The sequence below is a fragment of the Dermacentor variabilis genome, chromosome 4, assembly GCF_050947875.1.
Source record: "Dermacentor variabilis isolate Ectoservices chromosome 4, ASM5094787v1, whole genome shotgun sequence".
In the NCBI taxonomy this organism is placed as follows: Eukaryota; Metazoa; Arthropoda; class Arachnida; order Ixodida; family Ixodidae; genus Dermacentor; species Dermacentor variabilis.
Window position 1 is genome coordinate 104,190,825 of NC_134571.1, and position 13,347 is coordinate 104,204,171.

Below are 13,347 nucleotides of genomic sequence, written 5' to 3' on the forward strand. Positions count from 1 at the left end.
AGACCGATATTCGGTCGTTCTTGGGTGTCGCCGGCTACTATCAGAGGTACATCCCTAGGTACTCTGATATCGCGGCTCCCCTGACGGATGCTCTAAGAAAGACAGAGCCTCAAACAGTCGTCTGGGACGAGACAAAGGAAAGAGCTTTTAGCGCCCTAAAGAGTGCCCTAACAAGCCAGCCTGTGCTACGATCGCCAGACTATACAAAAGAGTTCATTGTTCAGTGCGATGCTAGTGAGCGAGGCATGGGCGTTGTACTGTGCCAACGGGAAAATGAAGAAGTAGAACACCCCGTCCTGTATGCTAGTCGTAAGCTGACCAGTCGTGAGCAGGCGTATAGCGCCACCGAGAAAGAGTGTGCGTGTCTCGTGTGGGCCGTTCAGAAATTGTCATGCTATCTAGCCGGCTCGAGGTTTATCATTGAGACGGATCACTGCCCTCTCCAATGGCTGCAGACCATCTCTCCCAAAAATGGCCGCCTCCTGCGCTGGAGCCTCGCTTTACAACAATATTCCTTTGAGGTGCGTTACAAAAAGGGGAGTCTCAACGGTAACGCCGATGGCTTAAGTTGAAGCCCCTAACGTAGGAATCAGCCTCAAAATTGTTTGTTACTGATGTTTTCTTCCTGAGGCAGGATTTTTTTTTAACATATTGCTTTTGTTTAGTGTTTCAAAGTGATGATATGCTTTCTAGTGCAATTTTTCAATTTGTGGACGCGTTCTGAGTGATGCTAGACTACTGTAAGGAACTAGGCAGTGGTATAAAAAGGGGAAAGAGCCTGGCAGGGCTTAGTGAGGGTTGTGCCGTGCTTGCTGACTGAGCGGTTGAGTTTTCAGCGTAGTTCTAACGCTTGCCGGGAACGAGAACAAAAATGTGAACTCTCCCGAAGTCACTTTGCAGTGTCCCGTGCGAACCTGAACGAGAGAACGAGGCCTTCTCTGTGCGCTGCGCTCAAGAAACGTCAAGGGACGCCCGACTTCGGTTATGAGCATCATCGAGCGACATCCCTCCGGACAGCGGATGCAGTCCCCTGTCCATCGGGATCTCCTTCCCCCGGCGGGGCGGTCTGTTGCGTTTCGCCTGCGACACGTGGTTTTGCCGGCGCGACTGCGGCGGGGCGGCAGACATTTTGGCCCGATCGTCGTCGCCGCAACACTCATCGCCAGGTGTTTCCAGGCGCGTCTGCGGCGATGCGACCGCCTAGGGATCTCGTTCCAGTCATTGTGCCCGAAACAGGCGATGCCAAAGCAGGGATCTCGTTCCAGTCATTGTGCCCGAAACAGGCGATGCCAAAGCAGGGACCATCTTCTCGTTACAGTCATTGTGTCCGACCGGCAGCGCCACGACGGGGTGCTACGAGATCGTGCGCAGCGCCACGACAGGGTGCTACGAGATCGTGCGCAGCGCCACGACAGTGTGCGTCACCATTAGCCCATTGTACATTCACGTGCTCGTCTTTTGAGGGGTTCCTTCTTGCCCTCAACTGCGAGAGTATAAAAACAGCTGCCCCCGGACGCCAAAAGGGAGGGCTCCGATTTCTTCTGTTGAGTGAAGTGCTCTCCCGTCTCTCTACTTCGGTCAAACCTGACCACCAACTCTTTGCGATGTTAAAATAAACAAGTTGTTTCGTTGTTACCAGTCGACTCATGCTTTGCCGGGACCTTCGGATGCTTGCAGTTGTGCCCCGGGCCGCCAGGCCAACGCTACCCTTGGGGCTTGCGACCCAGGTACAACCACGGGCGTCAGCGCCGAGTTCCCAACAGATCGTACCAGCGGTGCGATCCCAAACAATTCGAAGGCACGGGCCTGTAAAGTGGCCGGCTAGGTCACCTGACCTCTCTCCACTCGTTTTCTTTCTTTGGGGTTAAGTGAACGATCGTGTTTACATGATCGAGACTGATGACAGATTAGCTCAAGGCAAGATAATGAATGTCTGTTGTAGAATTCGAGCGTCAGTCATCAAGAAAGCCACTGAACATGTGATAAAGCGGACTCAGTACTGCGTAGTTGCAGGAGACCTATTGGAACACGTTCTCTAGGCTGCAGCTGGTGTTCAACGGCGCTTACGAATTCATATATAATAAGGTCACAATGAAATCTGATGTATTTCTTTGTTTGTTTTAGTGCAGGCGCCCAGATTGCCAATTCGGCGCATTTAGAAGTGGTCATTTACCTTCTTGAACGCATCGGTTTTGCCTTTTCTCAACACGTGGGCCGCTTCGCGGTCTGTTTATTTCACTTTTAATTTATGCAGTGAACCTGTTATTGTAGCTAGTATACATTCTCATGAAAGCTAAAACCGTAACTTTAATTTGGCTTTTGTGCGAAGCAAGTTTCTGGCGCGAAATATAGCTATGCGTGCACTCTGTCGATAGGGTGCGAGCAAAGCCGGGATTTTGAAACATGCTATGCCTTTTACATTGCTTTCCGCGTTTCTTGCGTGCTCACAGCTGAAGAACGGAGCTTCGGCCTCGTTATTAAGGGGCTTTTGTTATCAATGTGGTCAGTCGGCTTTGAGAGACGAATAATAAGTGTGACGTAGAGAGGAAGGAATCTCTTGTGAAACTCAGCTATTATCATTTACCAATGACCTGTTCTTTAATGCTGACCCAGGTTTTGATACTGACTGCATTTTCCTGGATTTTGCCAAGGCATTTGACACGGTCCCACGTAATTTACTGATCCTTGAGCTCAGCAAACTTAATATTGATCCTAACGTCTTATGTTGGATTAGAGACTTCCCGACTAACAGAACACAATATGTAAGAGCTAATGATTACTCTTCTCCTTCCTTTGCTGTAACATCGGGAGTGCCGCAAGGATGGGTGCTGGGCCCATTGCTTTTCCTCGTCTATATTAACAATCTTCCTGATTGCATTACTTTTTCCTCTATTAAGCTCTTCGCTGACGACTGTGTACTTTACCATAAAATTACTAATCCATCTGATGCACGTAAATTGCAAAACGATCTGAATAATGTGGCACTCTGGTGCAGTAAATGGCTAATGCAGCTTAACATAACCAAATGTAAACCTATGCAAATTTACCGCTGTTCAAAATGCAGTAACACGCGCCTGTACCTTCTTAACAGTAATCAGCTAACGCCTGTTAACTCAACCAAGTATCTCATCCTTGATATCACAAATAACTTCTCATGGCACACCCACATTGAGTACGTCTGTAATAATGCTAACTGCATGCTTGGATACCTGCGTCGTAATTTTGCATCTGCGCCTTCATCCCTTAAAGTTCGATGGGGTTGAAACGCAAAAACGCCCATGTACGATCAAAGCTCGAATATGCATGCACCATATGGGATCCCGCTCAAACCACTCTAACTCTTGCCCTCTAATCAATCCAAAACCGTGCAACTAGATTAATTTTATCCATGCAATTACTCACGTCATTCCAGCGTTACAGCAATGAAAAATAGCCTAAAGCTACCCGATCTTTCATCCCGTAGAAAACGCGCTCGCCTTTCGCAATTTCATAAAATTTTCTACTTCAACCGTGTAGGAAAAGGGCAGCTTCTCACACAGTCGTTTTAGGTTTCATCTCGTTCAGATCATTGCTTTAAAGTAGGCGTGCCGTCATGTAAGACTAATCTTTACAGCGATTCTGTCATTCCTCGAACAAGTACGGAATGGAACCATCTTCCCACTGCCATCGCCGCCATCACGGATACTACTAACTTCAAGAACGCCATTCAACATGCCTTTGATTAAATCCAATGTTATTTGCACAAATTGTTTGTTATGTTTCCCCCACTCCTTTCTGCAGAGAACCTAGCTGCTAAAATGTGCCACCGGATGCTGCTCCTCGATGGCCATCATTGGTTCTTCAGGGCTCTCAATCGCCATGGCTGGCATCGGCTGGAGAGACTCGACACCCTGCCTCACCACTGGCAGAGGTTATTTCTTTGTGAGAGGTGAAAACTGGCCATGAGCTCCAATCTAATCCTGAGAGGCGGCGATCTCGAAGTTGCTCTGATCTGCGTGTAAGACGACTAGGACAGCGTACATCTTTATATGTCATACATGAAGCTGATACGCTGGGATAAATGCACTGAATACATGACAGAGGGCTTGGGGAAGACAATGTTAAGCAGATGAGAATTTTACTGTCGACGGTGATTCAAAGCCGTGTTCTCAAGTACCTCGCGCACCCGGCATGAAGTACTATTGCTGCCAACCCCGATGTAAAGCACGATATCACTTCCCCACTATATCTTGGTGTAATTTCCTATATCTAATTTTGCTACCAGCCACAGTTCCTGCCCGGATGGCACTCTACAGCACATCTTATTGGAATGTCAAACTCTACCTCGCCGCCAACTCCACAGGGACCAGTTCCAAAGCCCCACTCACAGCGCAACAATTCTCCAGCTCTTTCTCTATCACTGAAAATGTCTTATGCGAGCCACGGAACGATAGCACACGTTACACGCAACTCCGAATGGGTCCTCAATGTAATCTTTGATGACGTATGTATCGGCAGCAATGGTCGAAGGCATTTCTGAGGCACGTTAACGACGAGCTACACGTTTTTGGCTTAGCCCCACTTCCTTTTCATCTGCTGTCTTGGAGGCTTGGCGTTGTCTACGGGGCTGTCTGATTTATTCAACTTCCAGTCGCTGTTCACGCGAGCAGCATAGCGGACGCGTGCAGCTTCAGGGCAACATGGTTTTCTCTCATACCTGTTGCTCGCCGTAGTTGCGTTAGTGCCTAAGGCGTTGCGCAATTTAATCCGAGGGCGCGGGGTGGAATCTCGACCGCGGCGGCCTCATTTCGATGGGGTTGAAACGCAAAAACGCCTATGTACTGTGCATTGGGTGCACGTTCAAGAGCCCCAGGTGGTCAAAAATTAATCCGAAGTCCCTCACATACGGCATGCCTCATAATAAAAGGGTGGTTTTGGCACGTAAAACCCCAGACCTTAATTGTACCTCTTCGAGTGTGAGAATGCGTTCCGAATTCGAGGCCATTATGAGCATGTATCATGGCACGTACAACCTCAGACCAGGATACCATGGTGAACGCTGCTCCCCTGATTTCCGGCAAGCGCAGATGGCATCACCTATGGTTACGTTACACTGGGCGCACCGATTTGGCGTGGGTGCTCCGTAGAGTTTCTCACTATAACACCTAGAGGGAAATCTGGCGCCACCGTCTATGGGAGTTTCTTAAGGGGCGCCGTGCCGTCATGGGAATGAGGGTATATGTGTCTGCGAGGCTCGTGTTGGCTGGTGTTGTAAAAGGCTTCGTCTAGAACGTGGATTCATGAAATGTTCATGAATGTTCATGTTCATGTTCATGAATCTTCATGAAATGTTTCAATTCACGCATATTGCATCTTTACTCACCTACAGTGCATGACCAAGCGTAGAAAAGCAAGAACAGACGACAAACTGTTTCAAAGCGATCACCAATCTTGTCGTCTGTCCTCCAACTTTAGCGGCCCGCTGGTACTTTCTACGTTTCATATAATTGTACATGCAATAACAAGTTCTCATAGTTAAACAAAACATGTTTTTGTGCAATAATAAAGCTAAAACAGCTTCTTACGTGCAGTTTTAGTAGAAAGTTAATCACTGTGACAGACGGAACGGTGCTTGCCCGGTTCTCCGAGAACGATGCCAATTCGAAGACACAATACACCGGTATTCCCATGCATACCACAGCGCAGCAGCGCCAGATTTACCTCTAGGCAATACAGTGAGAAACTCTATGGGGTACTCGCAACGAATTGGCGCAGCTGCAATCTACCGCACGCCTTTTTTTTTTTTTACTATGCTAGATCGTCCATTCAAAGTGGGTGAAGTAAATAAGAACACTTCGCTTAAAAAAAAAGAAACTGACAATCAGACGGCCCTGCTGGTCCTGACGTCAGAACTTCGCCAGAAGGCCCTGACGAAGGAAGTGCCTATGTCTAAACATTGCTTCAGTGGCATTTCTTGTTCTACCACTGTTAGTCACTTCGAGTCTTCCCCTTCCTGCGAATATGTGTTTTGTTTGGATAGAGAACAAGCACCTTCAATTAAATGATAAATACGGCAAATAAGCTATTCAATCTAATCTTACACAACACGTATGGTATACGCTGAGCTTGCGACTACACTGTAAAATAATTTACACCCTTAAAAATTAATAAGGGAAGAAATCGGTCTATAACTGACGTTTACACTAAAAAAGCATGTAAAAGTGTGAGTTATAAACCTATTTACACTCTTATTCACTCTTAAGGGCATAAATATTTTACAGTGCTATAGTGGGGAACGTAATCCCCACTTTCAGTCGCTTCGTAATGCTTCTCCGACCCGTATACAAGTTAATTGCAACCACGCGGTGGGTACGGGAGAATAACGCGAAGCCACTGCATACACCAGAGACAATATTTTTTGTTTGGACAACATGAACAGACACTATAATTTGGGGGACGACCTCCCCATAAACGATGGAAGCAAAGGGGCCGGCATACTTCTCGTTGCTCGGGGTGAGGCAACGGGCTTGTTCACGGGGCAAAAAGGACCGTAAAAAAGACTGCGTGAATTGCAGCGAGTGAGCCCGTCCCCGTGCAAGTGGTGTTTGTATATTCTTGTCGCCTTCATCCAGCAAGAGGGTCATCCTCCTCGCCTATAGGGATAATATATGTACTTCCGTCTTTCCCACAAATCTGCTGCAAGCACGCAACACGGAATCGCGACGACAGCGGGAAACGGGGGAAGGGGAATGGTGGGTTCTACACGTTCTCAAAGGCGTCCAAGGCGACGGAGAAAGGTTTATGGCGGGGAAGCTCCGCTATATACAGCAGCAACTGTCCGCCATATATGGTGTGGGCTTGTTCTTCCCTAGTAAAAGGCACTGGCGGCAAGGACATCTGCGACGGCTTCCGCGAGATCGATGAACAAAAAGTGAGGTGATACCGACTGGTCATACCCGTAGCCTCTTTTAGTTAGTCTGAGTGCTCGCTCGCGCACTAGTCTAGTTATTGCAACATCTCTCGATTTCGCATTTCTTTTACTTCGCGGTTATTGTTTTCAAATCAGAATTACCTTTAGCTACCTCCTGCCGCCCGATTCTTGGCCTATTCCCGGTGGGTGCGAGCCATGACAGAGGTTCATCATCATCATCATCACCATCACCATCATCATCATCATCATCATCATCATCATCATCATCATCATCATCATCCGCTGGAAGCTCGCTTTTCTGTGTGCTTACCGAGGTACGATACCTAGGTCCTACGCCTCGCGCGTTTTGGAACGTTCGCAAATATTATCATTATCGCGTCGGCGCAAATGACGCAAGCCCGCTCCTTGTGAAAGAAATGTGCCGAATCTGTGTCCTTTACGCGTGCGTTATTTTGTATTTGTGTTCGTGTAGCCATCATAGGCTTAATTCCGCAACCATAGTGTTTTACTTGGCTCTGCTAATTAATAATATATTTAGCGACTTTTTGGTTATTCCTCAGTTAGTATAAGTATCGTGCATTTCGTGGCGTTTTCTTACCGCCGAGGCTGCGTGCCCGTGCAAGTCGCCTTTAAGCCTCTTGCTTTCTGAGAATTTTAGAATTACTGAAGCACGCTCCCCGCCGTTGGTTGTAGCCCATGGTTGTAGGCTACCGTGATGACTGAGCGATTGCAGAAGGGCGGCCTCATTTATATTATATATACTTTTTTTCTTTTTTGACTGAATGACTGTCTACTTATCGCATTGAAATTTCCTCGTTTTAATTTATTCATCAAAATTATAGATTTAACCATTTATTACCTGAACACGTACGTAAAGTCTGCCTGACTCTCGGCCAATCCCCGTAAATGAGTATGCGCCAAGCACATCATCATCATCATCATCATCACCAGGGCGGCGCCTCCAGTGAGGTGCACGGACCTCCACTCCTCCGGCCAAAGATGTCGACCTCGCTGACGGACGTGCGCGGTGGTCGCTTGGTAGCGGCGACGGGGGCAGATGCCGCGTCCTCCAGGGAGCAGCGTCGTTCCTTGCAAGGCGTTGACGGCGAGATACGTACGAAGACCATGCCGGCGGCCATCAGCCAGAAGCCGGTGAGACAGCGGCCGCGCTCGCTCTCTCGACATGAACGCTTTAAGGTGGCTTAAATAGAAGTATCGCCAGGAAAACTATGTCTCCAGGTTGTGGCCGAGTGTGACACCAAGCAATTCCCATGTTCTTGTAATGCAGAAATGTGCATAGCTATGGCGCAAGAATAGTACTAACAGACACGGCCCATGAGTGCCCCGATTAAGCCTCTATTTTTCATCTGGCCACATCTTTTTGTATCACGCAAGGCATCTATACACTGCTATCTGTACATTAAGATTGCCGTTTTGGATGGTGTAGAATCGCATCCTGACGCTCACAGGTTAACTTCGCCTTCGTCTCATAAGCAGGCTTGACATTTTATTTTGCTTTAGAATTGTGATTTTCCGTCTACGCGCCGCAGTTGCTTGGCGGCTGTGGTGTTGCACTGCTACAATATAAGCACGGGGTCGCGGGATGAAATCCCGGGCGCGGCGGCCGCATTTCAGTGGGGGCGAAGTGCAAAAACGTCCGCATCCCGTGCATCGGGGGCACGTTGGAGATCCCCTGGTGGTCAAAATTAATTCGGAGTCTCTCACTACGGCGTGCCTCATAATCAAATCCTGGTTTTGACACGTAAAACCCCAGAATTCAATTCAATTAATTAATTTTACGTGTATTTTTGTGTTCCTTTATCCGTAAGGTATCATTATTAAATATATAATGGAAGGTCTAAATTAGGGCACCTGCGTTAAAAAAAATGAAGCGGACTTGCTCTTACGTTTCTAATAGTCTATGTGCTTACGTAACGGCACAGTATATACGTGGTTAATTATATGCCTTCGCATCCTTCCGGTGATGCGGTCGGAGGTCGACAATATATTGCTCGATGATTGCCGCTCGCAGAACTCCTGCAACGAGCAAGCGAGCTACAACTTACTGCGGCGAACCAACGCCATGACGTCCCTGCTCCGGTCGGTACAGTGCAGTACCAGCAAGACCTGTCTTCTGAAGAACTCCACCATGCTCCTGGTAACCATCATCGCGGTCACACTCTTGATCGGCGTGGTTTCTTGGAAAAAGGGACGCAAGCTCCACCTGCGGGCCGATGCTCGTGGTCCGTTGCGAGTCAGGCTTTGCCGCGACGAGGCTTGCGTCCGCATCGGGGCGCTGCTCAAGGACGCCCTGGACGACAGAGTGCAACCCTGCGACGACTTCCACGCGTACGTGTGCGGCTCCTGGTCGCACACACACCCAGACAAGAGCGTTGCAGAAGTACTTGCTTCGGAATTCCTCAGTCGTGTCACTCGACACGCTAGAAAGAATACCCACATTCCACTGAAGCATGCAGCCGGCAACCAGACGGCAGTTCAGAAGGCTGCGAAGCACCTGGTCGCGTGCGACAACATCGTCGCCGTTTCGGACGACCAGTCTACAGACGTCAAGCGGGTTCTGGCCGAAGGCGGCATTGTCTGGAGGTCTGCGATGAAGAATGGTTCCCCGACGGACGTCTTGAAGGCCATGTTCTACATGTCACAAGTGGTTAAGATTCCCGTGTTACTGGACGCGTCAGTGGAACCCAGCTTGGACCGGCGGGTGGTAATTCGGAGACCAGACAACACGGAAGTATTTCTTGGAGAAATGAAGAGCCGCTTAAATGACAGGGCCTCCGAAAAATACGACGACTATGTTCGCGCCGTTTACGACAGTTTTTCGGGAGGCAAAAATTCGTCGGGGTTCGAAGTGCAGAACATAGCCCGACTGGAGTTTGCATTGGTGTCCTCTCTGGGCTTTTCTATTGGTGGCAGCAAGGAATACAAAGACAGTGCCTGGTTCACTAGCACATCTTCGGTGCACAAAATTTCTCGAGCCATCCCAAAAGACCGCTGGCTGAAGGCGTTCAAAGTTTTCTTGAGCATACCGGAGGGACGCAACACCCCCGTCGTTGTGCACACCGGTTCTTACTTCCAGATACTGTTTGCCCTTTACGAGAAGCTTGGGGAGGCCGATTTCAATGAGCTCTATGCTTGGCTGTGCATACAAGCGCTCGTACCTTTCACTAGCAGTCGCATCGTATTGGCGCAACACATGTCTTCCCCCAACACCGCCCTGCAAAGACACAGGTGGCAGTGCTTCAAAAACGCCGAGCGGGTCTTCCATTATGCTCTCGTATACCCTTACTTAGCCGATATCGTCTCCGAAACGGTCAGGGACGACGTGGCGGCGCTAATGCGGCGGATCAGCCGGTCGTTCGGCAAGGTCGTTCTGCGAACGCGTCCACTGTCGCCGAACAGTAAATGCACTATCAACAGCGACGAGATTCTGACGGGCGTGCACACGGAGTTGTTCAGTCGCGCCAGGCCTGACTACTTCGAAGGCTATTACGCGGACTTTCCCGACATGACGCCCATCGCCGTGACGAACTGGATGCGAATTGCGGAATTTAGCCCCCTCTCCGTCACGAGCGGTGACACACCGGGAAGCGTCGGAGATGCCGCGTACGTCAACTATAGTCGCGCCTGGAGTAGACCTCTGGAAGCGAGTTACCTCGACGCCCCGTGGTACTCGCTGGGGGCGCCCCGCGCTGTCAAGTTCGCCGGGCTAGGTTCCCGCCTTGTCTCGAGGCTAATATCCGAGCTGTTACCGAAGAGGCGCGCTTGCGACAAGGCATTCCTCGCGGAAGTTGAAGGCACAATGGACTGCCTCGCAGCCGTGCATGAAAGTCATATTCGAAATTTCAGCGCAATCGTTGACGATGTTCGTGCTGCAGTGCTGTCCTGGACTGTGCTCTGGAAGGCCTTCGAAACGCACGTGGGGTCAAGGGCTAACGCTACCGTGCTCGAACATTTTCCTCGTCTGTCCGAGCCAGCGCTGTTCTTCGTCCTGGGATGCCTGTTAACGTGTGGTGAGGCCAGAGAAACGGCGGAGGCAAGGTGCAATTTGCCTCTCAGACATGACGCCAATTTCGCCGCTGCTTTTGCCTGTTTTCGGGGGTCGCCCATGCGCCCCAAAAATCAGTGCCGTCTCGACTTTGCGGGTAATATTGTGGGTGATCTCTGAGCATATCAATTATGTCACATTTATCAGAACTGTTCTCGTCTTATATAGGTTTCTGAAGTCTCACCTGCAATACACGGGGCAGTATTATAGAAATATAAAACATTATTCTTACGTTACAGTCTAGTACTACCGCGAAAGTATTTCATAGCGAAAGATAGCGACCAATCTGTCCTTGACATTACTTTGCCCTTTACTTACTTTCTTAAGCTAAGCCTGCATGCGAGCACGCATGCCGTTTCATAAGTATAGCATGTCTCTTTCGACACACACGCGAACACATGTACACGCAGACAGAGCCACGTGCAGCCATATGGTAAGTGCGTGTCATGTGCAACGTTTACGAGCATTTTGCCTCCGCATCAGCGAAATTTCCATAACCGGTGTCGTTAGTGATGTTGCCTTTCCGAGCATCGGCTGATTTACCGATTGTACTCAGAGTTTCCTGCGCTTTTTCTTGCAAAGTGGGGAACCTTATATGCCATTGGTAGCGCGCCGCCTCCCGCTGGGCTGGCTTTGATCTTCGGCTATTTTTTAAAGCGCAACGAAACGAATAAAAACAGAGAAACCACAGAGACAAGGCGCTTACTCGTATTTGAAGAATTTATTTAACAAGCTTCACATATATATGTGCCTAGAAGTGATTGCGCATGCGGCGGAAATTAGGATTAACAAATCAAAACGACATACCCATAGTTATTGGCAAGGAAATTTAAAAGGTAAACCCAAACATGTACGTGTAGTAACAATCGAGAAACACAAATTCCTTATCATTTAACAAGACACAAGGATGGCTCACACAGCCATCTTTTCTTTTTGATAATATGAAAGGCTTCTGCAAAGTTCTGCCGTGAGCTGATTATTGCTTTTGAAAACAATCTGTTTCCTTAAACACGGAATAGCCTCCGCACTCTCTGCAATGGGCTGCCGTATGCAACGGCCCACTTGATTTTAAAGACGCCTGATGCTCCCTTAGACCAACATTATACATCGGACAGATTGGCCCACATATACCTTGGCACAGTTAACCGAAATAGCGTATACAATTCCTCAAATACATTCCACAAACTTTTTGCTGTGTTTAATGGTACATTCAGGGGTCTTCCTATGTACACAGCAGAATATACGTTGAAGCTATCTTTTTTAACATGAAAACCGGACTTCCACTTTATATCTGGCCCCTACGTACGTTCTTTAATTCATGAGCTGTCCTATGCATGCTCGGAATAATTGAATTTTTTTCTTATCACGGCGTGCCTTTAGCTCGACGCCTTTCCTGCCTTTAACAGAGGTAAGACAAAGTGATGTAATGTCATTCTGTGGATAGCCAGCCTGCTGCGACTCGAATTGTTATTGGAAAGTCCAATTCATTCGGTGTTCGCAGAATTTTTTCTAAGTGCATAGCTCAAACTGGCTTTAAAGATTCCTCTTTTTACCAGTTTTAAACGCCCATATCTCTAATCAAAGATAGGTTTAACAGATATGTGTCGGTAATGCCAGCAGACAGGACGTGGTTGAAAGGCCAATCTGAGATCGAGGAGTTGTAGTTATCGTGGAGCAACTCAAGAGAGAGAGAGAGAGAATGAACCTTAGTGAAAAGAATGACTCAGTAGCCTAAGCAGGGTGAGGTTCAATGATGGGGATCATAAAAAGTTTAACTTATAATATCTTTTAAAATGCTAACAACGTAGCAGAAGGGATGTACTTTCTCAAGCTGTGAAGAATGTGTTTAGATATGGGGATAATTTTCAAATTTTTACTTACGCCGATATATGCCTCGCGCGACGTTGTAAACATTTTAAAAGGTTTTCAAAAGTTTCAATGATGAATACGAGCTTCTCAAATATAGTACGAATTTCGCGAGTGTCCTTCTCAATCGCCAGACCCAACGAAGATGGCGCACCGTGATCTGCAAGTGGAAACAACGCGCAAGATCCGGACGCCGTCTCTGCCACCTTCCCTTGCGTGGAAGGCGCAATGTGAGGAGCAGGATCCACAACCAATGCTAAAGTCCCGCATTCCATGGAAAAAGCCAGGAGGCACGTACTGCAAGGCGGCGCGGCGGTCCTCTAGGCCACCGACCACAATTTCCACATTAGGTGTTTCGTGGTGGGTCCTACTGTTTGATAGCAGTTGGGGCAGGCATGGCCACATTTTGGGGCGCGACGTGCGTCGTCGTCAGCGTGAACATCTTGCCGACTTGCATCGACCCGGCATTTTGCGTAAGTACGGCACTTTTCTAACACATCTGACG

The 13,347-nt window shown here is 48.4% G+C and overlaps 1 protein-coding gene across 1 annotated transcript; it reads left to right on the forward strand.

Moving 5' to 3' along the window:
* The first annotated feature begins 8,993 nt into the window (after positions 1-8,993).
* Positions 8,994-11,096, forward strand: LOC142578288 (endothelin-converting enzyme 2-like). The gene has a single exon (XM_075687686.1). The coding sequence runs from the start codon at positions 8,994-8,996 to the stop codon at positions 11,094-11,096; it is 2,103 nt and encodes a 700-aa protein (XP_075543801.1).
* The last annotated feature ends 2,251 nt before the right edge of the window (positions 11,097-13,347 follow it).